At 42.0% G+C, this 25,421-nt stretch overlaps 4 protein-coding genes across 4 annotated transcripts; 2 read left to right on the forward strand and 2 right to left on the reverse strand.

The window, feature by feature from the left end:
• Window positions 1-3,319: 3,319 nt before the first annotated feature.
• On the reverse strand, window positions 3,320-5,602 carry LOC103019119 (histone H2B type 2-E). Its single transcript, XM_028165474.2, has one exon. The coding sequence runs from the start codon at window positions 5,565-5,567 to the stop codon at window positions 5,187-5,189; it is 381 nt and encodes a 126-aa protein (XP_028021275.1). The 5' UTR covers window positions 5,568-5,602; the 3' UTR covers window positions 3,320-5,186.
• On the forward strand, window positions 5,540-6,333 carry LOC103019385 (histone H2A type 2-C). The gene has a single exon (XM_007177950.2). The coding sequence runs from the start codon at window positions 5,894-5,896 to the stop codon at window positions 6,281-6,283; it is 390 nt and encodes a 129-aa protein (XP_007178012.1). The 5' UTR covers window positions 5,540-5,893; the 3' UTR covers window positions 6,284-6,333.
• A 111-nt stretch (window positions 6,334-6,444) lies between these two features.
• LOC103019656 (histone H2A type 2-B) lies at window positions 6,445-6,867 on the reverse strand. Its single transcript, XM_007177951.3, has one exon. The coding sequence runs from the start codon at window positions 6,835-6,837 to the stop codon at window positions 6,445-6,447; it is 393 nt and encodes a 130-aa protein (XP_007178013.2). The 5' UTR covers window positions 6,838-6,867.
• On the forward strand, window positions 6,801-24,901 carry BOLA1 (bolA family member 1). The gene is made up of 3 exons (XM_007177952.3): window positions 6,801-7,044; window positions 23,831-24,041; window positions 24,410-24,901. The coding sequence occupies exon 3, from the start codon at window positions 24,413-24,415 to the stop codon at window positions 24,824-24,826; it is 414 nt and encodes a 137-aa protein (XP_007178014.1). The 5' UTR covers window positions 6,801-7,044; window positions 23,831-24,041; window positions 24,410-24,412; the 3' UTR covers window positions 24,827-24,901.
• Window positions 24,902-25,421: the final 520 nt, after the last annotated feature.

Raw genomic sequence — 25,421 nt, forward strand, 5'->3', positions numbered from 1 at the left:
TCCCCCTCAGGACCTCATGGTCCCCTCAGAGCATGATGGTGGCTGGCATCAGCCTGGATGGCCTGATGAAGCCATTTCCACATTAAGGGAAGCCACTGAAACGAATGGACACTCTTTCGAGGGTCAAGGTGTCATCTGCAGCAGAGGTTGCTTGAACGGATACAGATGTTTCCACAGTCACTCTGGCCCAGAAGCTAATCGGGTTCTTTAAAGTCCGTTTCCATATGTCTGGGCTAATCCCTCAAGGTCTGGCTCTACCTGCCTACCTCCTCACCCTCTAAATACTACCCATACTAAATTTCTTGCAGTTCCTCCTATCTCCCTGAGCTTGCTGTCTTTCACTCTCCTTCAAGTCCTTCTTCAGAGAGGCCTTCCTTACCCCATCGGTGTTAAGTTAGGCCTCCCTCCATTACACTCTCTGTATCTGTACTTCTCCCATCTTAACACGTGTCACATTTTATTATAGTCACTTGTATAATATCTATCTTCCCTTCTAGCCACTAAAAGTCCAGGAAGGCAGAAGCCACTCTGTTCGGTTTAACCTTAAACCAGATTGCCTGCTATCTAACAGATACTCAATAAATCACTGAATGAAAGAATGACTTAATTATATCATACCTAACAATGCTCAGGAGTCAGAGGAGTGGTCCTAGAGAGCCTTTCTTACAGAACTTAATAATAGATACTTAATAATTATTTATTAAATTAGCAGATACAGATTTTCAATCACCCGTATTAAATGAATGATTAAACCTATTCTCCCGAGCCACAGGGACAGTCTTCCAGTTAAGGGTCAGTGTCTGAAACCTGAACAGAGCTGCCCCTCAGGCTTCCTCCCTGTGCCACAACCACTGATTAGCCGTATTGTGAGTTATGTTAGCCTCCCTTTTGAAGGAGCGGAGCTCCCCAGACCATGCTGTGAGACCAAATATGGTATAAGAACTGCTGATAGTTTTACATTTTTTACTCTCATTTTTTTCTTTTGAAGGCCAAACTGAGTCAGCGAGGTAGGCCACCGTCTGTGCTTTAGACGACTACTCTGGCCACAGGACACAAAATGGATTAGAGACATTCTGAGTCTCAGAGAACAGAAGTGAAACCCTAATACTTTCTCCCACTTGAATAGAATAAGTATTTGTGTATATGGCTCATCCACCATCTGAGTTCCTTCCCAATTGAAGGCAGAAAGTTTAATGTGCTCATCCGTGGAACCAACATGACACAAAGTTGGAGTGCATTAAAAAGTGGAGGAAGGGGACTTCCCTGGCGGTCCAGTGGTTAAGACTCCACGCTTCCACTGCAGGGGGCGCGGGTTCAATCCCTGGTCGGGGAACTAAGATCCCTCATGCCATGTGGGAGCAGCCAAAAAAAACGAAAAAAAAACTGGAGGAAGGACTGGGAACAACACAACTATCGATTAACAAGTAACTGAATGACCAATTGCGGCTATACAATGGAATACTACTCAGCAACAAAAAGGAATGAACTACTGATACATGCACCTAAATATATATGAATCTCAAAACAATTATGCTGAGTGAAAGAAGCCGGATACAAATGATACATTGTATGATACAAACTACCTATAATGACATAAAGCAAACCAGTGGTTGCTTGAGGGCAGGGATGGGGCCAAAGGAGGACATTGGTGAAGGGAGCAGGGGGGAAGAATCATAAAGGGGCACTAGGAAACCCTTATTTTGTGGGGGGAGTGGATGGATATGTCCATTATTTTGATTGTACTCGTGTTCTCATAGGTATATATGTATGTCTAAACTTAAAGCATACTTTAAACATGCACAGTTTATTGTATGCCAATTATACCTCAGTAAAGTTTTTTTTGTTTTTGTTTGTTTGTTCAAAGAAGAGATGAGGGTGGTAGAGAAATTAGTTGAGAGGTGTCATTTGAGGTGGAATATTATGGCCTTGGCTTGAAAGAAAGCTCTGGCCAAGCCAGAAAGAAGGGGCAGTCCAGTCTAGCCCTGAGAAAGAGCAAACGGGTTTAGGGGAAGGTGACTGGACCATGTTAACTAGAGCAGAAAACCTGTATAGCAGTAGGAGATAGAGCTGTGGAAGAAGGAAGAGGCAGATTATGGAGGGCCTTGAATATCAAGCTTTTTAAAAGTGTGCATTGGGTTGTAGTTCCACCATTTACTTCCTAAACAACCCTGGACAAGTTATTTAACTTTTCTGAAATTCAATCTCCTTTACCTATAAAATAAGGATGGAACCCATCTTAAGTGGTGGCTGTGAAGATTAAATGAGGCAATGCTTGTAAACCACTTAGCAGAGGACAAGGTAAATATTTATGTGCTCAATAAGTAGAAGCAATTATTATTATAACAAGTATTGTTATTAACTCCAACTTAAGCAAATGTATACAGATGTTTTTGAGAAGGAGAAAGATCAAACAGGTTCTTTAGGAGGATAAATCTCACTATCACTAATCACCTCCCCTCCAGAGTTAAAATACCAAACTCTAACACCTCCTTCCCCTTTCTCACTCTGTAACTTCCTTCCTAGTAAACACCATGCCCAGGAGGAGCCCACGATCAGTAACCGAAGCTCTCTCACATTAGTAAAAGTATTTCAGCTGGTGAGCCCTACAACTATGGGGACAAATTAAACTGAGCTGAACTATGGTCTCTGGAATGGAGAATGAGAGCACCCCACCCAAGACTTTCAGCCACCACCACCATCATTGACTTATATCCAGGGTGCATGCTGAAAATAAAGCAGGCGGTGTTTCTTTTTATTTTAATTTTAAAGCATAAATATTTCCCCCAAAACCCAGGTTTTCGGAGAGGGATCTTACTTTCTCAAGTCCGTTAAAAATTGAACTAAGAGTTTATTCTCTGGAGAGTTTCCGAGAAGCCTTTCTGTGCCTCAGTTTCCTCATCTGTAAAATGGGACATAATAATGGTAACTATTTCATAAGGTTCTTGTGAGGATTAAATGAGTCAATATGTGTAAAAGACCTAGAACATCGTCTGGCATACAGTAAGTACTGCAGGTGTTATCTAAACTTTCTTAAGGACTTTATTTCTTCTATCTTGTTTATAGTGCTTCTTCTTTGTGGTGATTTTTGTTTGGTTTTGTGGTCATGTATTTTTCAATTACTGAGCATTAGCAGTGTCCTCATAACAGGCTATTTCAGCTCCAGTACACTTCTGGAGTAGAAGTAAGTTTGGTTGATGGTTTATAAATATTCATCTTCCAAGTCAGAGGCACTCAGCTTTTCCACAGACCCAGTAGTGGTTGTATCTGTTCGTTTCATATAGTTAAAAGCTATATTGCAGATACAATAATCCAGCCAAGCTTTTAAATTAACTGGTACCTTTATTAATAATAATAGCATCTACACACACCTGAAAACACACATGTAAGAAACATAAGATTTATTCAGTCTCTGATAATGTCTGGAGTCCATTTGGATTCATGAAACCCCTGCAATTAACTCCAGGACCCCTTATCCAAAAGCAGAGTTGAATAACTCATCAGACCATCAGTGTCTTTATCAGCAAAATCAAGGCTTGTACAGAAAGATTCAACATTCTGTAATTACATGAAGTAAAACTAAAATACAATTGTCCTCGCATCTGAGGATACAAAGGTGGACAAGGTTAGCCGCATGACCAGTGGACCAATCACTTTGCTTCTCTCAATCTCGTTTTTAAAGGGATATTAATCTTGTCTATTGTACAGGGTCTCCTGAAAAGCAAATAAGATGGTGAACATAAATTAAAAGCTCATCTCCGTGAGGAACAAAGGATCAGGATGGAAGGAGGATGTCATAAATAGAGAAAGGAAAATAATTTCCAGTGACCAATGTTCTGAATTTAATGAAAATCCAAGAGATTAGGCCAAACTGAGAAGCATAAAGGAAGGACAAAACTGCCACCTCCCCCTTAGCGCAAAAAAAAAAAAAAAAAAGAAAAAACTCTTAACAAAGTCCTCCTCCCAGCTGTTGCCCTGAGGTGACCACGGACAGACTTGGGGAAGGAGCTCCAAAAACATTTCCATTTTCATCACGTCTTCACATACATCTAATGAAAATGAACCGCACCCATCCATCCACGGAAGCGATTTTAAAAAGGAGTGGGAGAGAAAAATTAATTCAACAAATATTAATTCAATAAGTATTGAAGTGTCCACTGTGTGCCCAGTACTGGTTGGCACTGACGATATAGAGGAAAACCAGACCAGCAAAGTTTCTGTTAAGGGCTTGAGGAGAAAGACCGTAAAAAAGAATATAAACGAACAAGACAATTTCTGACCGCTGCTAGGAGGAAGATAAAATAGAGTGAGGGACCAGGACAGGCAGGAACGAGAGGCACAAACTCCTGAGTGGATGACTTGGGAAGGTTTCTGAGAGGTGACGTTTGAGCCCAGACTAAAATGACTAGTGCCTTACAGTTACTTGCGACCGAAACATTCCAAGATAAGAGAATTAAATGCAAAAATGATCCACAAACCAAAAAATAACAGGGATTTCAAAGCACCAAAGTGAGCGGTGGAAACCAGAATCTATGAATTCTGGAGCGGCGCGAGATTTTGAATATTTATGTCGTCCAATCAGGGAAAGGCTGAGACCAGGCAGCGCGGGTTCCGTCCTAAATACCCCGAACTACTGGTATCCACAGGTCACGTCGCAGGGCATAACTGGTGACTGGGCACCCAAGCAGCTGCCAAATTCTCGGGAGAATTCTTCAGGGCTGTGATGCAGTGTTCGCAGGACCCGGGCTTATGTTCTGGGGTCCTTTCTTAAATGAGGATGGCCGAAATCACTCACTTCGTTTTAGAACACCGATGAAACGTACCCAACAGAGCCACCAGGACACAACAGTCTACGAGGAGAGGGTGGGAAAGAGCAGAGTCTCAGTGTCCTAATTTAGAACTGACTCATAGGAAATCTAAGCAGCACAGTGAGGAGTTAAGACTCGGCCTAGATTCAAAAGCAAAGCCAGTCACGCGCCAGGAACCTCAAGTCATAAGGGCCTAAAAAGCTTCGTGTGCCATTTGCCATTACTTTTAACCAACTAACGCAACTTACTTTGTGAGAAGAGACTGAGGGCAAACAAGTGAACAAAGCTCTTTTCTGGTGATTAGGTGGGTGGCTCTGAAAAGAGCCTTTGGAAAGTCAAGCGGCCCGGCGACTTGTGCGAGCGCCGCGTCCCGGCAGGGACTCACTTGGAGCTGGTGTACTTGGTGACCGCCTTGGTGCCCTCGGACACGGCGTGCTTGGCCAACTCGCCGGGCAGCAGCAGGCGCACGGCCGTCTGGATCTCCCGGGACGTGATGGTCGAGCGCTTGTTGTAATGCGCCAGGCGCGACGCTTCACCCGCGATGCGCTCGAAGATGTCGTTGACGAACGAGTTCATGATGCCCATGGCCTTGGACGAGATGCCGGTATCCGGGTGCACCTGTTTTAGCACTTTGTACACGTAGATGGAATAGCTCTCCTTGCGACTGCGCTTACGCTTTTTGCCGTCTTTCTTCTGAGCTTTGGTGACAGCTTTCTTCGAGCCCTTCTTGGGCGCGGGAGCGGATTTTGCCGGCTCAGGCATTGTAGAATACAACACCCGTTAGCAAAGAAAAATAGTAGGAGAATGGGCGGGCCTGATCCTTTTATAACCACCGTATGCAAATTAAGGCTCCAAAAGTCTTACGTTTCCATTGGGCCATGTAGAGACCTTGCGTTATCAGTAATAGCTACGTAACAACACCGACTCTTGACCTTATTGGCCATTTCTGGAGCCAATTTAGGACCAATGAAAAATTCGTTCCTGACCCCACCCCTAGGAAAGCTTATAAAGGCTTTCCAATTGCTGATCTTTCAATCCTGTTTGTTGCGAGAATCTGAGCTCTAGGCCTTATAGCATTATTTTCAATTATGTCTGGCCGCGGAAAGCAAGGAGGCAAGACCCGTGCTAAGGCCAAGTCGCGCTCGTCCCGCGCTGGCCTTCAGTTCCCGGTGGGGCGAGTGCACCGTCTGCTGCGCAAAGGCAACTACGCCGAGCGGGTGGGGGCCGGCGCGCCCGTCTACATGGCGGCAGTCCTCGAGTATCTGACCGCCGAAATTCTGGAGCTGGCGGGCAACGCGGCCCGAGACAACAAGAAGACGCGCATCATCCCTCGTCACCTGCAGCTGGCCATCCGCAACGACGAGGAACTGAACAAGCTGTTGGGCAAAGTCACCATCGCCCAGGGCGGCGTTTTGCCCAACATCCAGGCCGTTCTATTACCAAAGAAAACCGAAAGCCACAAAGCCAAAAGCAAATAAATCCAGACAAAGTAAACCAAAGACCAAAGGCTCTTTTTAGAGCCACCCAAGTTTTCAAAAAAAGAGCTAATGCGCTGTTTCGTGATCAGCCCTTCATTTGACACTTTGGTGGCTCTTAAAAGAGCCTTTGGGGTGAATGGGGTTGGTGTCAAGCCTCCTAATTACTTATTCTTGCCAGGCTTGTGACTCTCCGTTTTCTTGGGCAACAAGACTGCCTGGATATTGGGCAAGACGCCGCCCTGGGCAATTGTGACACCCCCGAGTAACTTGTTGAGCTCTTCATCATTTCTCACGGCTAGTTGCAAATGGCGAGGGATGATGCGTGTCTTCTTATTGTCTCGGGCCGCGTTGCCGGCCAGCTCCAGGATTTCCGCGGTCAGGTACTCCAGCACGGCCGCCAGGTACACTGGCGCGCCGGCCCCCACTCGCTCGGCGTAGTTGCCTTTGCGCAGCAGGCGGTGCACTCGCCCCACGGGGAACTGAAGGCCAGCACGGGATGAGCGTGACTTGGCCTTGGCCCGAGCTTTGCCTCCCTGCTTTCCGCGTCCTGACATTACGGCTAAAAATGCAGTTACAGCTTCTTTTTCAAAGAGAAGGATGTGGCGAGGATAACCCATTTGATGTAATTTATAAGAGCTACCGGGAGGGGTGAAGCGAAGTGGTTTGATTGGCTAAAAGCTGAGTCCGATCGAACAGCCAATAGGAAAGCGGAAAGCAGACTCTTCGTTTGCATCTTGTACTACGAGGAAATGACGGCCTTGGTAAGTACCTACCAATCGCTGTGAGCCACATTAAAGCCCCTTATTTGCATGCCAGGATTTTTAAAGCGAAGGCTTTCAAACAACACGCTGTTTTGTTTTTTTGTGAGTGGCAATTTTTTTCCAGCTTAAGAGTGGTAGGTTTTTGTCCACCAAGGGAAATCCCAAGAAGGGCCCAAAAGGACTGCAGAGAGCCTCCGGCAGATGCAGAGTTACTCCCACTCAAGGGTACCGAATTCTGAAGCTGATTACCCCCTTGAGCCCTAAATTACTCTCCAAGTCCCTCCCTTTCTGGCTCGTCAAAGCCAAACTTCCTTAGAGACTATAGTACTACTAAGGCCTCCGCCTTTCAATTTACTCGTTGCCTGCGGCGTGGCTTAGCCCCATGCCACCCGCCACTGCTCCTCGGACTCCAGTTTGCCTGAGGACTAGCATAGAATTAGTCATCCTCCTCTTTACCTCCCAACGGCGTCCAAAACGGCCTTGAACCTGAAGGCGGCTTTCCCTTGGCCTTCAAAATGTCGCCCTTCGTCTTTCCTCATCCTGCTTCTGTTCCTTTGCCCTTTTTTTTTTTAACCTATTTATTTATTTTATTTTATTTCTCTCCACCCCCACCCCTCAACTCTGGCAACACCAAATTCCTCTGCCGGTCTTTAAATCCCGGTGTCCAGCTGAGCTCTGCCTCCCTACTCGCCCCTCCCCCACACTCCTCCATTCTTCACTCTTCCCGAAGAGAGTCTTACCCAACTCCATGCTTTCAACTAACACCCAGATTTGTTTCAGAAGCTCAGACCCATATATGTAACTGCTGACTGGATACTTCAACCTGTTTGTCCCAATAACTCGACCTATCCAAAAGCAAACTCATCCAAACACCCCCCACCCTCCTCTCTTTGCTCTCTTTACCTGAATGGCACCAACAATCTTCCAGGTACCTAAGCCAGAATCCACTGTTCCTGCATCTCAACAGCATATCCAGTGTTACTTCTTTTTTTTTTTTTTTAAACATCTTTACTGAAGTATAATTGCCTTACAATGGTGTGTTAGCTTCTGCTTTATAACAAAGTGAATCATTTATACATATACAATATGTTCCCATATCTCTTCCCTCTTGCATCTCCCTCCCTCCCACCCTCCCCATCCCACCCCTCTAGGTGGTCACAAAGCACCGAGCTGATCTCCCTGTGCTATGCGGCTGCTTCCCACTAGCTATCTATTTTACATTTGGTAGTGTATATATGTCCATCTCACCCCTCCCCCTCCCCATATCCTCAAGTCCATTCTCTAGTAGGTCTGTGTCTTTATTCCTGTCTTGCCACTAGGTTCTTCATGGCCTTTTTTTTTTTTTTCCCCTTAGATTCCGTATATATGTGTTAGCACACTGTATTTGTTTTTCTCTTTCTGACTTACTTCACTCTGTATGACAGACTCTAACTCCATCCACCTCACTACAAATAACTCAATTTCGTTCCTTTTTATGGCTGAGTAATATTCCATTGTATATATGTGCCACATCTTCTTTATCCATTCATCTGTCGATGGACACTTAGGTTGCTTCCATGTCCTGGCTATTGTAAATAGAGCTGCAATGAACATTGGGGTGCATGTGTCTTTTTGAATTATGGTTTTCTCTGGGTATATGACCAGTAGTGGGATTGCTGGGTCATATGGTAGTTCTATTTGTAGTTTTTTAAGGAACCTCCATACTGTTCTCCATAGTGGCTGTATCAATTTACATTCCCACCAACAGTGCAAGAGTGTTCCCTTTCCTCCACACCCTCTCCAGCATTTATTGTTTCTAGATTTTTTGATGATGGCCATTCTGACGGGTGTGAGATGATATCTCATTGTAGTATTGATTTGCATTTCTCTAATGATTAATGATGTTGAGCATTCTTTCATGTGTCTGTTGGCAATCTGTATATCTTCTTTGGAGAAATGTCTATTTAGGTCTTCTGCCCATTTTTGGATTGGGTTGTTCGTTTTTTTGTTATTGAGCTGCATGAGCTGCTTGTAAATCTTGGAGATTAATCCTTTGTCAGTTGCTTCATTTGCAAATATTTTCTCCCATTCTGATGGTTGTCTTTTGGTCTTGTTTATGGTTTCCTTTGCTGTGCAAAAGCTTTTAAGTTTCATTAGGTCCCATTTGTTTATTTGTGTTCTTATTTCCATTTCTCTGGGAGCTGGGTCAAAAAGAATCTTGCTGTGATGTATGTCATAGAGTGTTCTGCCTATGTTTTCCTCTAAGAGTTTGATAGTGTCTGGCCTTACACTTAGGTCTTTAATCCATTTTGAGTTTATTTTTGTGAATGGTGTCAGGGAGTGTTCTAATTTCATACTTTTACATGTTCCTGTCCAGTTTTCCCAGCACCACTTATTGAAGAGGCTGTCTTTTCTCCACTGTATATGCTTGCCTCCTTTATCAAAGATAAGGTGACCATATGTGTGTGGGTTTATTTCTGGGCTTTCTATCCTGTTCCACTAATCTATATTTCTGTTTTTGTGCCAGTACCAAACTGTCTTGATTACTGTAGCTTTGTAATATAGTCTGAAGTCAGGGAGCCTGATTCCCCCAGCTCCATTTTTCGTTCTCAAGATTGCTTTGGCTATTCGGGGTCTTTTGTGTTTCCATAAAAATTGTGAAATTTTTTGTTCTAGTTCTGTGAAAAATGCCAGTGGTAGTTTGATAGGGATTGCATTGAATCTGTAGATTGCTTTGGGTAGTAGAGTCATTTTCACAATGTTGATTCTTCCAATCCAGGAACATGGTATATCTCTCCATCTGTTTGTATCATCTTTAATTTCTTTCACAGTGTTACTTCTTTAACTTCAGCCTTATTCCTCCGTGATCCTCTTGTTTGCCTCTTAGACTTCAGCAACAGCCCCTAGAGACTCCTTTATGTAATCCTCCACATAGAAATCTTTCCTGAAAGTTCCATTTCTTTCTCCTCAGCTTCCCATCCCTGGGAGTTCTACATCCCCACCCCATTTTCACCCTTTCCTGAATATCCCATAAAGCTGAAACCGCTGAAATGCTTCTGGGGGCTCCGAGGAGCTTCAATTCTTTATGTCTCAGCACAGAAAGAATTCAGCGAGAGGCAAAGTAACAGATAAGCGATTTATTAGAATGGGACACTTGTGAGACTTCCCAAGCGGCTGGGTGAGAGGGTGCCGTGCTCCTAGAACTTAGTGGGCTACAGTTTTATAATCAAAGGAAAAGTGGGGAAGGGGAAAAGACCACCTTCTTCCTCATTCTTGAGTAGACGTCAAACTTCCAGCATCAGCTCCTCCTCCACGTGGGGGGGGGGGAGGGAGGTTCTTGTCCCTACTTGGTCAAGTTGGGACTGTCATGGTGCAATGGAAATGAGCAAAAAGGCGCTCATTTACTAAAAATGTTAAATCATCTCAGGTTTCAGTATAATGTCACCCTTTCCTTATATTTTTTGTTTTTAGTGTGTGCAGAGAATCATGTCCTTCGAATCAGCTTACTGAGCTCACTGGGCAGGATGTGGGTCTCATGCCACCATTGTTTTATTGTTTTGGGGCACGTCTCATGCTTCTGTTGCATAGTTTTGTTGCTACGCAGGCCTGCTTGATTGAGTGATCATTAACTTAGAGTGGTCTCCCATACCTTCTTCTTTACTTACAATCCCCTAGTGGGATTAACTGTTTAATTACCTACTTTGTCCCTTCACTATGTCCCTATCAAAGACAGGAGGTAGAATGCTATAGAGAAAAGAATAGACTTAAATTTTTCTCCTTGAGCTCTTTTCTAGTGTTCCTCTTTTATCCTCACCTTTGTTCAACTGACATTTATTGAGTACATGCTACCTATCAGGCAATGGGTATACAGATAATTGAGACTAGTACAAAGAGGTCTGTAATGAGATGCCTCTAGAAAATGGAGGAAATCTGGTGAACTCTGTAAGTTAAAATTAGTTAATATCAGCTATCTGTAGAGCTTACCCCTGGTAAGATGCTGGTATAGATTTGTGAAGCACCCAAGTACAGTCAAAAGTAATGGGAGTGTTTCCTCAATAGTAGGATGCAACTGAAGATAATTCTAGCCAAACGGATTATAGCATTTCAGAAGATGCACGTGTTAATAGAAAGATATGGTCCACATACCATCTAAATGGGGCAATTACAGTAGGAATGTGTTGTGCTTCTCTAACACTAAGAGTATGTGTCTGCTAGACACAAAGGTTTAGGCTATTACAGAAGGTTCCTTGGTGAAAGCATCAGCTTGTTCTCATAGTCTGGGTGAAATGTTTCTGAAGACTATCCAACCCTCTTAGCTCAGGTTCTGCTCTCAATTAACAACTTTCCAATTATTCTACTATAGGATAAAAATATGAGACTGAGAAGGGGAGAACCAGTATGGGAAGATATATCTATCACTAGAAGTTAATTAATTTGCATTCTGACCTATTCATCAATTTCTTGTGTATTTTGTTAGTGTAACTCTCTCCCCAAGAAGCTCTGGAAGTTCTAATAGTGTCAACTTTTCAGCCCTACAGAGCACAGAACAAAATACAGTAGTAGGGACCCCACAACAACTCTGGTACCCTTCGAGGCCCTGCATGAGGGGCCAGCTGACCTCCCGCTGTCTTTGATCTCTGATCTCCTTTTTTTTTTTTTTTTTTTTAGAAATTTCATGTAATGTCTGAAACATTTATATTAACATATTTCCATACAAATAACCCAATGAAAGTTTAGTATTAGTTGTTTTGTTTGTTTTTTTATACTGCAGGTTCTTATTAGGCATCAGTTTTATACACATCAGTGTATACATGTCAATCCCAATCGCCCAATTCAGCACACCACCATCCCCACCTCACCACAGTTTTCCCCCCTTGGTGTCCATATGTCCATTCTCTAGATCTGTGTCTCAACTTCTGCCCTGCAAACTGGCTCATCTGTACCATTTTTCTAGGTTCCACATACATGCATTAATATACGATATTTGTTTTTCTCTTTCTGACTTACTTCACTCTGTATGATAGTCTCTAGATCCATCCACGTCTCAACAAATGACTCAATTTCGTTCCTTTTTATGGCTGAGTAATATTCCATTGTATATATGTACCACAACTTCTTTATCCATTCGTCTGTTGATGGGCATTTAGGTTGCTTCCATGACCTGGCTATTGTAAATAGTGCTGCAATGAACATTCGGGTGCATGTGTCTTTTTGAATTACGGTTTTCTCTGGGTATATGCCCAGTAGTGGGATTGCTGGGTCATATGGTAATTCTATTTTTAGTTTTTTAAGGAACCTCCATATTGTTCTCCATAGTGGCTGTATCAATTTACATTCCCACCAACAGTGCAAGAGGGTTCCCTTTTCTCCACACCCTCTCCAGCATTTGTTGTTTGTAGATTTTCTGACGATGCCCATTCTAACAGGAGTGAGGTGATACCTCATTGTAGTTTTGATTTGCATTTCTCTAATAATTAGTGATGTTGAGCATCTTTTCATGTGCTTCGTGGCCATCTGTATGTCTTCTTTGGAGAAATGTCTATTTAGGTCTTCTGCCCATTTTTGGATCGGGGTGTTTGTTTCTTTGATATTGAGCTGAATGAGCTGTTTATATATTTTGGAGATTAATCCTTTGTCCGTTGATTCATTTGCAAATATTTTCTCCCATTCTGAGGGTTGTCTTTTCGTCTTGTTTATGGTTTCCTTTGCTGTGCAAAAGCTTTGAAGTTTCATTAGGTCCCACTTGTTTATTTTTGTTTTTATTTCCATTACTCTAGGAGGTGGATCGAAAAAGATCTTGCTGTGATTTATGTCAAAGAGTGTTCTTCCTATGTTTTCCTCTAAGAGTTTTATAGTGTCCAGTCTTATATTTAGGTCTCGAATCCATTTTGAGTTTATTTTTGTGTATGGTGTTAGGGAGTATTCTAATTTCATTCTTTTACATGTGGCTGTCCAGTTTTCCCAGCACCACTTATTGAAGAGACTGTCTTTTCTCCATTGTATATCTTTGCCTCCTTTGTCATAGATTAGTTGACCATAGGTGCGTGGGTTAATCTCTGGGCTTTCTATCTTGTTCCATTGATCTATGTTTCTGTTTTTGTGCCAGTACCATATTGTCTTGATTACTGTAGCTTTGTAGTATAGTCTGTAGTCAGGGAGTCTGATTCCTCCAGCTCCATTTCTTTGCCTCAAGCCTGCTTTGGCTATTCGGGGTCTTTTGTGTCTCCATACAAATTTTAAGATGATTTGTTCTAGCTCCGTAAAAAATGCCATTGGTAATTTGATAGGGTATTGCATTGAATCTGTAGATTGCTTTGGGTAGTATACTCATTTTCACAATGTTGATTCTTCCAATCCAAGAACATGGTATATCTCTCCATCTGTTGGTATCATCTTTAATTTCTTTCATCAGTGTCTTATAGTTTTCTGCATACAGGTCTTTTGTCTCCCTAGGTAGGTTTATTCCTAGGTATTTTATTCTTTTTGCTGCAGTGGTACATGGGAGTGTTTCCATAATTTCTCTTTCAGATTTTTCATCGTTAGTGTATAGGAATGCAAGAGATTTCTGTGCATTAATTTTGTAACCTGCAACTTTACCATATTCATTAATTAGCTCTAGCAGTTTTCTGGTGGCAGTTTTAGAATTCTCTATGTATAGTATCATGTCATCCGCAAACAGTGACAGTTTTACTTCTTCTTTTCCAATTTGTATTCCTTTTATTTCTTTTTCTTCTCTGATTGCCGTGGCTAGGACTTCCAGAACTATGTTGAATAATAGAGGTGAGAGTGGACATCCTTGTCTCGTTCCTGATCTTAGAGGAAATGCTTTCAGTTTTTCACCATTGAGAATGATGTTTGCTGTGGGTTTGTCATATATGGCCTTTATTATGTTGAGGTAGGTTCCCTCTATGCCCACTTTCTGGAGAGTTTTTATCAGAAATGGGTGTTGAATTTTGTCAAAAGCTTTTTCTGCATCTATTGAGATGATCATATGGTTATTATTCTTCAATTTGTTAATATGGTGTATCACATTGATTGATTTGCGTATATTGAAGAATCCTTGCATCCCTGGGATAAATCCCACTTGATCATGGTGTATGATCCTTTTAATGTGTTGTTGGATTCTGTTTGCTAGTATTTTGTTGAGGATTTTTGCATCTATATTCATCAGTGATATTGGTCTGTAATTTTCTTTTTTTGTAGTGTCTTTGTCTGGTTTTGGTATCAGGGTGATGGTGGCCTCATAGAATGAGTTTGGGAGAGTTCCTTCCTCTGCAATTTTTTGGAAGAGTTTGAGAAGGATGGGTGTTAGCTCTTCTCTAAATGTTTGATAGAATTCACCTGTGAAGCCATCTGGTCCTGGACTTTTGTTTGTTGGAAGATTTTTAATCACAGTTTCAATTTCATTACTTGTGATTGGTCTGTTGATATTTTCTGTTTCTTCCTGATTCAGTCTTGGAAGGTTATACCTTTCTAAGAATTTGTCCATTTCTTCCAGGTTGTCCATTTTATTGGCATAAAGTTGCTTGTAGTAGTCTCTTAGGATGTTTTGTATTTCTGCGGTGTCTGTTGTAACTTCTCCTTTTTCATTTCTGATTTTATTGATTTGAGTCCTCTCCCTCTTTTTCTTGATGAGTCTGGCTAATGGCTTATCAATTTTGTTTATCTTCTCAAAGAACCAACTTTTAGTTTTATTGATCTTTGCTATTGTTTTCTTTGTTTCTATTTCATTTATTTCTGCTCTGATCTTTATGATTTCTTTCCTTCTGCTAACTTTGGGTTTTGTTTGTTCTTCTTTCTCTAGTTTCTTTAGGTGTAATGTTAGATTGTTTACTTGAGATTTTTCTTGTTTCTTGAGGTAGGCTTGTATAGCTATAAACTTCCCTCTTAGAACCGCTTTTGCTGCATCCCATAGGTTTTGGGTCGTCGTGTTTTCATTGTCATTTGTCTCTAGGTATTTTTTTATTTCCTGTTTGATTTCTTCAGTGATCTCTTGGTTATTTAGTAACGTATTGTTTAGCCTCCATGTGTTTGTCTTTTTTACGTTTTTTTCCCTGTAATTCATTTCTAATCTCATAGCGTTGTGGTCAGAAAAGATGCTTGATATGATTTCAATTTTCTTAAATTTACTGAGGCTTGATTTGTGACCCAAGATGTGATCTATCCTGGAGAATGTTCCGTGTGCACTTGAGAAGAATGTGTAATCTGCCGTTTTTGGATGGAATGTCCTATATATATCAATTAAATCTATCTGGTCTATTGTGTCATTTAAAGCTTCTGTTTCCTTATTTATTTTCACTTTGGATGATCTGTCCATTGGTGTAAGTGAGGTGTTAAAGTCCCCCACTATGATTGTGTTACTGTCGATTTCCTCTTTTATAGCTGTTAGCAGTTGCCTTATGTATTGAGGTGCTCCTATGTTGGGTGCATATATATTTATAATTGTTATATCTTCTCCTTGGATTGATCCCTGGATCATTATGTAGTGTCCTTCCTTGTCTCTTGTAACATTCTTTATTTTAAAGTCTATTTTATCTGATATGAGTATAGCTACTCCAGCTTTCTTTTGATTTCCATTTGCATGGAATATCTTTTTCCATCCCCTCACTTTCAGTCTGTATGTGTCCCTAGGTCTGAAGTGGGTCTCTTGTAGACAGCATATATATGGGTCTTGTTTTTGTATCCATTCAGCCAGTCTATGTCTTTTGGTTGGGGCATTTAATCCATTCACGTTTAAGGTAATTATCGATATGTATGTTCCTATGACCATTTTCTTAATTGTTTTGGGTTTGTTTTTGTAGGTCCTTTTCTTCTCTTGTGTTTCCCACTTAGAGAAGTTCCTTTAGCATTTGTTGTAGAGCTGGTTTGGTGGTGCTGAATTCTCTTAGCTTTTGCTTGTCTGTAAAGCTTTTGATTTCTCCATCAAGTCTAAATGAGATCCTTGCTGGGTAGAGTAATCTTGGTTGTAGGTTCTTCCCTTTCATCACTTTAAGTATATCATGCCACTCCCTTCTGGCTTGCAGAGTTTCTGCTGAGAAATCAGCTGTTAACCTTATGGGAGTTCCCTTGTATGTTATTTGTCGTTTTTCCCTTGCTGCTTTCAGTAATTTTTCTTTGTCTTTAATTTTTGCCACTTTGATTACTATGTGTCTCGGCGTGTTTCTCCTTGGGTTTATTCTGTATGGGACTCTCTGCGCTTCCTGGACTTGGGTGGCTATTTCCTTTCCCATGTTAGGGAAGTTTTCGACTATAATCTCTTCAAATATTTTCTCTGGTCCTTTCTCTCTCTCTTCTCCTTCTGGGACCCCTATAATGCGAATGTTGTTGCGTTTAATGTTGTCCCAGAGGTCCCTTAGGCTGTCTTCATTTCTTTTTATTCTTTTTTCTTTAGTCTGTTCCGCAGCAGTGAATTCCACCATTCTGTCTTCCAGGTCACTTATCCGTTCTTCTGCCTCAGTTATTCTGCTATTGATTCCTTCTAGTGTAGTTTTCATTTCAGTTATTGTATTGGTCATCTCTGTTTGTTTGTTCTTTAATTCTTCTAGGTCTTTGTTAATCATTTCTTGCATCTTCTCAATCTTTGCCTCCATTCTTATTCCGAGGTCCTGGATCATCTTCACTATCATTATTCTGAATTCTTTTTCTGGAAGGTTGCCTATCTCCACTTCATTTAGTTGTTTTTCTGGGGTTTTTTCTTGTTCCTTCATCTGGTACATAGCCCTCTGCCTTTTCATCTTCTCTGTCTTTCTGTAACTGTGGTTTTTGGTCCACAGGCTGCAGGATTGTAGTTTTTCTTGCTTCTGTTGTCTGCCCTCTGGTGGTTGAGGCTATCTAAGAGGCTTGATGGGAGGCTCTGGTGGTGGGTAGAGCTGACTGTTGCTGTCTCTGATCTCCTTTTTACTTCTATCACAGTGACCCTGTGCTGTTAGGAAGGGTAAAGGGAAAAGAGATTATATTAAACCTTTATTATGAGATAAGCCCTATGTTAGGGGCTACCTATGAAGTAGACATACAGTCGTACCTCGTACCTCGGTACCAGGACCCCCAGTGGATACTAAAATCCAAGGATGTTCAAGTCCCTTATATAAAATGGTGTAGTATTTGTGTATAACCTAAGCACATCCTCCCAAATGAAGTGTCTCTAGATTACTTTTAATACCTAATACAATGTAAATGTTATGTAAATAGTTGTAAATACAATGTAAAACTATGTAAATAGTTGCTAGGGCAGGGCAAATTCAAGTTTTGCTTTTTGGGGACTTTCCGGATTTCTTTTTAGAATATTTTCCATCTACGGTTGGTTGAATCCTCAGATTCAGAACCCATGGATACTGAAGGACGACTGTAATTCCTTCACACATAAGGAAACCAAGGCTCAGAGGCGTTTAAGCACTTGCTGAAGGTCACACAGCCACTTACAAAGATATGATTAGAACCAAGGTCTGCCTGACTCAAAGACTGTGCTCTTCATCCCTCCAAGCACACTACTTCACTAACTAGATTATGGGTTTCATGAAGTCACTTAATTTACCCAGCCTTGCTTCCTCCCTCTGTTGCAGAGAGAGGGAGAGCTGGAGAGCAGGAGAGTTAGAGAGTGAGAGTGAGAGAGCATGAGAGAGGGATGGAATTAGACTTAATACTTTAAATTCCATCTAGCTATAAAACCTTATTAGGTAAGTCCAGATAGGCCAATATCCTACAAATTTTATCAAGCTCAATTATTATCTGTTGCTCCCCAGACCTCCCTTCCCAGCATTCTTACCAGAGCTATTAAAATATATAACAGAGCAGGCTATTTGTAAATGTCATACACCATCACAAACAGGCTGGATCTTATCTCCTTTAACACCTCTGGGATTTTTAACCAAAAGCAACTGAGTTGGGCTTCCCTGGTGGCGCAGTGGTTAAGAATCCACCTGCCAGTGCAGGGGACACGGGTTTGAGCCCTGGTCCGGGAAGATCCCACATGCCACGGAGCAACTAAGACCGTGCGCCACAACTACTGAGCCTGCGCTCTAGAGCCCGTGAACCACAACTACTGAAGCCCACGCACCTAGACCCCGTGCTTAGCAACAAAGAGAAGCCACCACAATGAGAAGCCCGTGCACTGCAACAAAGAGTAGCCCCCGCTCACCGCAACGAAGAGCCAACGCAGCCATCAATCAATCAATCAATTAAAAAAAAAAAAAAGCAACTCAGTTCCTAACCAGGCAATCTAGTTAATCAAACATTTAGGGCATTCTAGGTCCATTCTATCATTCCAGCCATACTCCTCTCCCTTCCCCTTTTCTTACACCTTTCCTCAACTCCACCCCCAGCCCCCTCTGTACTGAGCTGCACATCATTCATAAGATGAGCAAGGCCTTTCCACAGCTCCCTGCCATTGCACATAAAGTTGCCCTTGGCTAGAATGCTTTCAGCCTCCTCTGGACCTGCAAAATCCTCCCCATCCTTCCAGTTTCCACCTAGATATCACCTCCTCTTTCATGAAGCTTCCCTACTGTCAAACACACAGCCTCAGTGTACCCACATCTCTTTGTTCATATCCTGCTGATAGCATTTAAGCACTCTGCCCTGTGTTTTGACCTTGGTCTCACTTCCCTTCTGTGACCACTTCAAGGGAGAGACCATGTCTTCTTCACCTTTAAATCAGGAGTCCTTTATTCCTTCTACCTGGCTCTTAGTAGGGTAATTAAATGTTTTTTGCATAAACAAATAAAACTATACTCTTAGAGAATTAGCATCTTCTTCTCTAAAATATTTCTCTTTGGTCAACAAACCACTCTCCAAATGCTAGCTAGCTATCAACAGTAGACTGTGGTAGCCAGAGTGACAGAAAATACAACAGAAGCTCATCAATTAAATAAAAATCATATACCCTACCATAATAGAGTTGTTAGAATAAATGAGAATTAAATATAAAGAACCTAGTACAGAGATGGAAGCTGAGACGCCCAAATGCTGGATTAGGAGGCAGAATAGCTTAATGGTTAAGAGCTCAAATTCTGCAGCCTGACTCTCTGGGTTTGTTTACCAGATCTGTGACCATAGGCAAATTACTTACCTAACCTCTAAGGGTCTCTGCTTCCTCAATGGTAAAGCGAGAGTAATAACAGTAGCTACTTCATGGACTTGTTGCAAGAATTAAAAGAGTTCATAAATGTAAAACATTTAGCATAGTACCTGTCGCCAACAAAGCAGGGGCATCTCAAAAATTTGAACGAATTTGCCATTTCAGAAATAAATATTGAGTTTATCCTATGACCACTCCTGGATATACACCAAACAGAAAAGAATGTTTACATCCAACAAAAAGCACGTACAAGGATGTAGTATATTCATATACTGCAATACCACACAATGAAAATGAAAAAATTACTGCCACACACACGGATGAATCTCACAGACAATGTTGAGCAAAAGACAAACACAAATGTATTCATACTATGTGATTCTATTTATAAGAAGTTCAAAAACAGGCAAAACTTATCTATGGTGCTAGAGGTTAGAATAATGATTAACTGTGGCAGGGTGGTATTGACCTCCTTGGGAGCCTTCCAAGGTGCTAGAAATTTTTTGTATCTTGATATGGTGTATTCCCATGTAAAATTAAGCTGTACACTTAAAAAGTGTGCATTTCTTATGTGTAAATTATATATCAGTAGGGACAAATTAATTTTTTAATGAACAAATAATGAAGTAATATCATAGGAAAAAGATGAATACTTTGTTGGGCATCTTACTCCTCACATTACAGATTAGTGTTTATTAGTTTTCGTTTTGTTTGAGGCGGCCACCATAATGTCTCAGTGCTTAAAGCCTCTAACTAAGACTCTTAATCTGACCATGACAAACCTTCACTAAATAGTAAATATTGTCATGACTATGTTTTTATTAGAAACAAAGACACTAAACTTGCCCTAGGGAGCTTGCAACTTACAAAGCTTTCATTTATTTTTGCAACAGGAATAATAATGTCGGCCCTCTCTATTCACATACTAGCTCACCATCCATCCGGTACATTTTACCAAACACCCAAGTATGCCAACAGTGAGCCTGGCATAACACATGCAGTGAATACATTGCCTCTGGCCAGATCTCTCTTTCCACATGATTGGTTTCCTCTAGTCATTCAAATCTCTGTTTAAATGTCCCCTCCACAGCAAGGCCTTCTCTGACCACAGCCTCCCACCATTCCCCGCCACTGTCACTGGATTAGCAAATTACAAGGCCGTCACCAAAAACAAGTCCTTCTTAGAGATTCCATCTCTTTAACAGCACTCTAGTTGATTTACTTCTCTCTAGCCTGTCTCCTGCCTTTACTCAGATTATCTTTCACCAGACTACTGCCAAAGGCTTTCTCCTCTTCTCCCTGCTTCCACTCTTCCCATTCCCTTAATATATTCCTCATACACTAGCCAGAGTGATCTTCTAATAGAAAATCTGATTCTTTTCTCACTTTATTCTTTTTCCCAGGTGATTTCACTCCCCTTACTCACTTCCCCACCTTCCCCCCGCCCACCATCTCATTTCATCTTCAGCGACTCTTGCTTCACATGCGCTTCTCAGATGCTAAAACTAGTAGACAAAAGCTTAATGAAAAACAGAATAGTACATAGACTCAAAGTATCTCCTACAACTACAAAGGGAAAAAGAAAAATTTTACAATTGAGAAAACTGAGAGATACCACCTTAATCAATTAATCAGAATTATCATTAACAATGAGACAAATTGAATTATATGCCCCCATATGCTTCAGTGAGAGGATTCAATATCACTTCTGCAGTTTTCCTGCCAAAAATGTATATCCTAAATCTGAATCAGAGTGAAACATTCGACAAACCCAAGTTGAGGGATATTTAACAAAGTAAATGGTCTGTACTCCTCAAAAATGTCAAAGTCGTGAAAGACAAAAAGACTAATGAACTATTACAGATTAATGGAGACCAAAGAGACATAACAACTGAATATAGCATGTGATCCTAGATTGGATCCTGGCCCAGAATTTTTTTTTTCATTCTATATAAAGGACATTATGGGACAATTGGCAAATTTTGAGTAAGATCTGTAGATTATACTACTGTATCAATGTTAATTTCAAGAATTTGACAATTACATTGTGGCTATGCGAGAAAATGTCTTTTTTTTTTTTTTTTTTTTACTAAATACATATTAGCAAATATATATTAGAGCTCTTCAGAGAAATAGAACAACAGGATATATATGGAGAGGGCAAGAGCAAACAAGTGAGAGAGAGATTTATTATAAGGAATTGGCTCACATGACAATGGAGGCTGACAAGTCCCGAGATCTTCAGGGTGAGTCAGCAAGCTGGAAATAACAGGAGAGCTGATGGTGTAATTCCAGTCCAAGTCTGAAGGCTTGAGAACCAAGAGAAGCAATGCTGTAGTTCCAGTCAAAGGCTAACAGGCAGGAGACCCAGAAAGAGCCAGTGTTTCAGTTCAAGTCTGAAGGCAGGAAAGAAGCCAATGTCCCAGTTCAAAGGCAGTCAGGCAGGAAAGAACTCTCTTTTTCCAGGAGGGTTAGCCTTTTTGGTTCTATTCAGGCCTTCAACTGATTGGATGAGACCCAGCCACAATAGGGAGGGCAATCTGCTTTACTCAGTCTACCAATTTTAATGTTAATCTCATCTAAAAACACCCTCACAGAAACACCCAGAATAATGTTTGACCAAATATATGGGCACCCTGTGGCCCAGTCAAGTTGACACATAAAATTAACCATCACAGGTAGTTAGAGGTAAATGGACTTATCTCTGAAACTTACTCTCAAATGATTCAGAAAAATAATTATATATGTGTAGTTAGATACATAAAAAGAAACAAAGCAAACATGAAAACTTGTCAATATTTGGATAATCTGGGTATCAGGGTGAGGGGTATACAAGAATTATTTGTACTATTTTTGTATTTCTATAACTCTGAAAGCACTTAAGAAAAAGTTAAAAATAAAATACACACACATAGAACCATACATCCAACATGACATCTCTTCTTGGATATCATAAAGACACTTCAGACTCAAGTCCAAAACAGAATTGGGCACCTAGTCTTTCCCTTCCCCACGCTTCCAAACCTGTGCTGCTTCCAATATTCTGTATCTTAGGAAACAAATGCCATCCATCCAGATGCACAAACCTGATAGTTATCCTTCACACTTTCCCTCCCATAACTAGCCCATTACCACATCCTGTGGGTTTTACCCTCCCAATGTATATCTTATAGCCACAATTTCTTTCCATCTCCACTTGCATGACCACCAGCGTGGTCCAAGTCATCATCAGCCCTCACTTAGACTGCTACACTAACCTCCCAACTGGTCTCCCTGCTTGCACTCTTACCTCCTCTACAGTTCTCCACACTGCAGCCAGGGATCTTTGCAAAATAAAAATTTAAAGATGGCTAAATGCAATGCATGATCCTTGATTGGCTTTCGAAAAATAAAAAATTATAAAGGCACTAATGAGACACCTGGGGAAATTTGAATGTCAACTATATATTAATAATAGTATTGAACAAATATTAAACGTCTTAGTTGTGGTAATGGTATTGCGCTTATGTAGGAAAATATCCTTGTCTTAGGAGATATACGCTGAAGTATATAGCAATGAAATGTAAAGATTTTCACAACTCTCAAATGGTTCAGCAAAAATGATAACAATATTTTTATTATATACACACATTCAAAGAGATTAAAAAGCAAATCTGGTAAAATGTCCTTAAATATAGGCGAAGAATAAATGGGGTGCTCATTGTACTAACCTTGCAATTGACATTATGTTAAATTTTTTGAGTGTGATAGGGTATTGTAGTTATATAAGAGAATATCCTTGTTCTTAGGAGATACATACTGGAGTACCTAAGGGTGAAATGTCATGCTATCTGCAACTTATTTTCAAAAAAAGTATAGAAATACATTTTTAAAGTATATAGGTATAAAGTACTTAAACATAAAAGTATATATGTATAAGTATATAATATATATAAATGTAAAAAACAGTGAAAGGTAGAGGATGCTGTTTTGTACTATTCAACTTTTCTGCAGATTTGAAATTTTTCAAAATTAAAAGTTGGGGAAATACATATATGGAGAAATCTATAAAATATTAGGATACAAAATAAAATACTGGTTGAATTGACGAGTTATATATCATCTTGGAAAAATCTCATCCTGTTATATCCCCGCTGAAAACCTTCCCTAGCTTCCTACTGCTCCTAGGATAAAAATAAAACTGCCTAACGAGGCCTTCTCCCCACAGGCCTATACATTCACTCAGCTTCCCATCACCATCATCTCTGCCCCGTGGGCTCCAACCATATCTAACTACACCCAAAGGAACCACTCCCCCAAAGTTCTCTCTCCTCCTGGACTTTGCGCGTGCAGCTACCGCACTAGGAGGGGCTGAGAAAGGGATTTTTGTGCCTCTTGTAAACTGTTTCCTTAAGTTTTCTCTTCTCCCCCAGGTCTGGATGACATGCCTCCTTAGCATCCTGCTGTTAGTCCCATCACAGCCCTTAGCACACAGTATTGCAACTGTCCGCTCATTGGTCCATCTTCTCCAATGTTCTGTTAACTGCCTGAGGACAGGGCCTGTCTTACCTCCCCAGCCTCCAGGACTGGTCTGGCGCACAATAATTATGTATTCAATAAATGAAATGGACTTCCATTTTCTTGTATGTAAAATGAAGGTATTGGGCTAGATGATCTACAAGATATATTGTCAATAAAATGAATAATCTCAATATCAATTGCACAGAAGTTCCCGTTTTCTTTACAATTCCTCAGGTTCAGAGCCTCCCACGACCTCACGAGTCGGGCGAAGTAGAGACTACAGTTCCCGTGAACCCTCAGGGCACTACGTGGTGCCTGCCGGGTCTGTTGCGTAGCGAGGACTCCAGTTCCCAGCGTGCCTCAGGACGCGAAGTCTGCGTTTCGCCCGGAACGTCAGGAGTTCCGGTCCTGAGTGGGAGCTGCGGTAGAGAAGACTGAGTGCAAGGTAGAAAGGGCCCAGCCTGGGGTTCAGAGGGGACACAGGGACATTGGCTCAACCAAAAGCCCGGAGTTGCACATACCCTACTCTGCAACCTCCAGCTCATTCTTTGCGAATCCCCTTAGTAAGGAACGTGCCTCGCGCGCGGGCTCTTTCTAATTCACCGCCTCCCTTCAGCTGCTCGCGGCTGGAGACCAGATTCCCCCACGTCACACAGGGGAAAGAGGCGGTGCCTCGCGTCTCACTGTCGCGTCTAGGCGGGCTCCCAGTGCGGACGTTGGCCGGGGGGCGGGGGCTGGGGTGGTTGAGAGACTGGTCTCTCATAAAGAGCGAGGCCCTGACCCTCAGTGCTCCCGTCCTTGTCTCTGCCGTAGCTGATGTTGAGTGGGCAGCTGGTCGGAAGCCTGTTCTCCATGGCTGGCCGCGTCTGTGTGTCCTGGGGCAGCGCCAGATCAGGGGCCATCGGTCCCGTCGAGGCCGCCATTCGCGCAAAGTTGGAGCAGGCGCTGAACCCCGAGGTCCTGGAGCTGCGTAATGAGAGCGGCGGCCACGCGGTCCCACCAGGCAGTGAAACCCATTTCCGCGTGGCCGTGGTGAGCTCTCGCTTCGAGGGACTGAGCCCCCTGCAACGGCATCGGCTGGTCCACGCGGCGCTGTCAGACGAGCTGGCTGGGCCGGTCCACGCCCTGGCCATACAAGCGCGGACCCCCGCCCAGTGGAGGGAGAACCCTCAACTGGACACGAGCCCCCCCTGCCTGGGCGGGAGCAAGAAAACTCGAGGAACTCCCTGAACCCTGAGAGAGAGGGAGGACCGGGATCCAAACAGGTTGGGTGAGAATAAACTACTGGGGCCTTCTTCCCTTCAATACAGTCTGGTATTTGTAAGAGTTGAGGACCTGGGCCCCATTCAACCGGCATATACAGGTTCTCTGGAGACAGCAATTCATTTCACATCAAGGTCAACCTAAGGAAAGCATACAATCACTCACTACTGCTCTTGCCCTGGACTATTAAGGAAAAGCTGCCCAGTTGTTTCATGTTAAATTGTGACTAAGGAACCACCAGACCTTATGAGTTGCAAGTAATCCTGTACATTAAAAGAAAAATTATCATATGAGGTGAATTGCTGTGTTGTTAAAGGCCTGTTGAACCAGGGCTACAGATGTTCTTGGGAGAAGAAAGATACTTGAAGCCTAGCATAGTCAGGAAGGGCTTCATTAAACCAGAAAGAAAAGGAAAGTTGTTGCAGGCAGGGGGAAGAGCCCAAGCAAAGGCATAGAAGCTGGACTGGGCAGAGAGTTATTGGACAAGACAGCAGTTACAGACACATTTGAACTTCAGACTTAGGGAATGTTTGGCTTTCTATCAACCTGTCCATTTCCAAAA

Source organism: Balaenoptera acutorostrata, chromosome 1 (genome assembly GCF_949987535.1).
Source record: "Balaenoptera acutorostrata chromosome 1, mBalAcu1.1, whole genome shotgun sequence".
In the NCBI taxonomy this organism is placed as follows: domain Eukaryota; kingdom Metazoa; phylum Chordata; class Mammalia; order Artiodactyla; family Balaenopteridae; genus Balaenoptera; species Balaenoptera acutorostrata.

Coding starts and splice junctions, on each gene's coding strand:
- LOC103019119 (XM_028165474.2), bottom strand. CDS start 5,567: ATGCCTGAGCCGGCAAAATCCGCTCCCGCGCCCAAGAAGGGCTCGAAG.
- LOC103019385 (XM_007177950.2), top strand. CDS start 5,894: ATGTCTGGCCGCGGAAAGCAAGGAGGCAAGACCCGTGCTAAGGCCAAG.
- LOC103019656 (XM_007177951.3), bottom strand. CDS start 6,837: ATGTCAGGACGCGGAAAGCAGGGAGGCAAAGCTCGGGCCAAGGCCAAG.
- BOLA1 (XM_007177952.3), top strand. CDS start 24,413: ATGTTGAGTGGGCAGCTGGTCGGAAGCCTGTTCTCCATGGCTGGCCGC.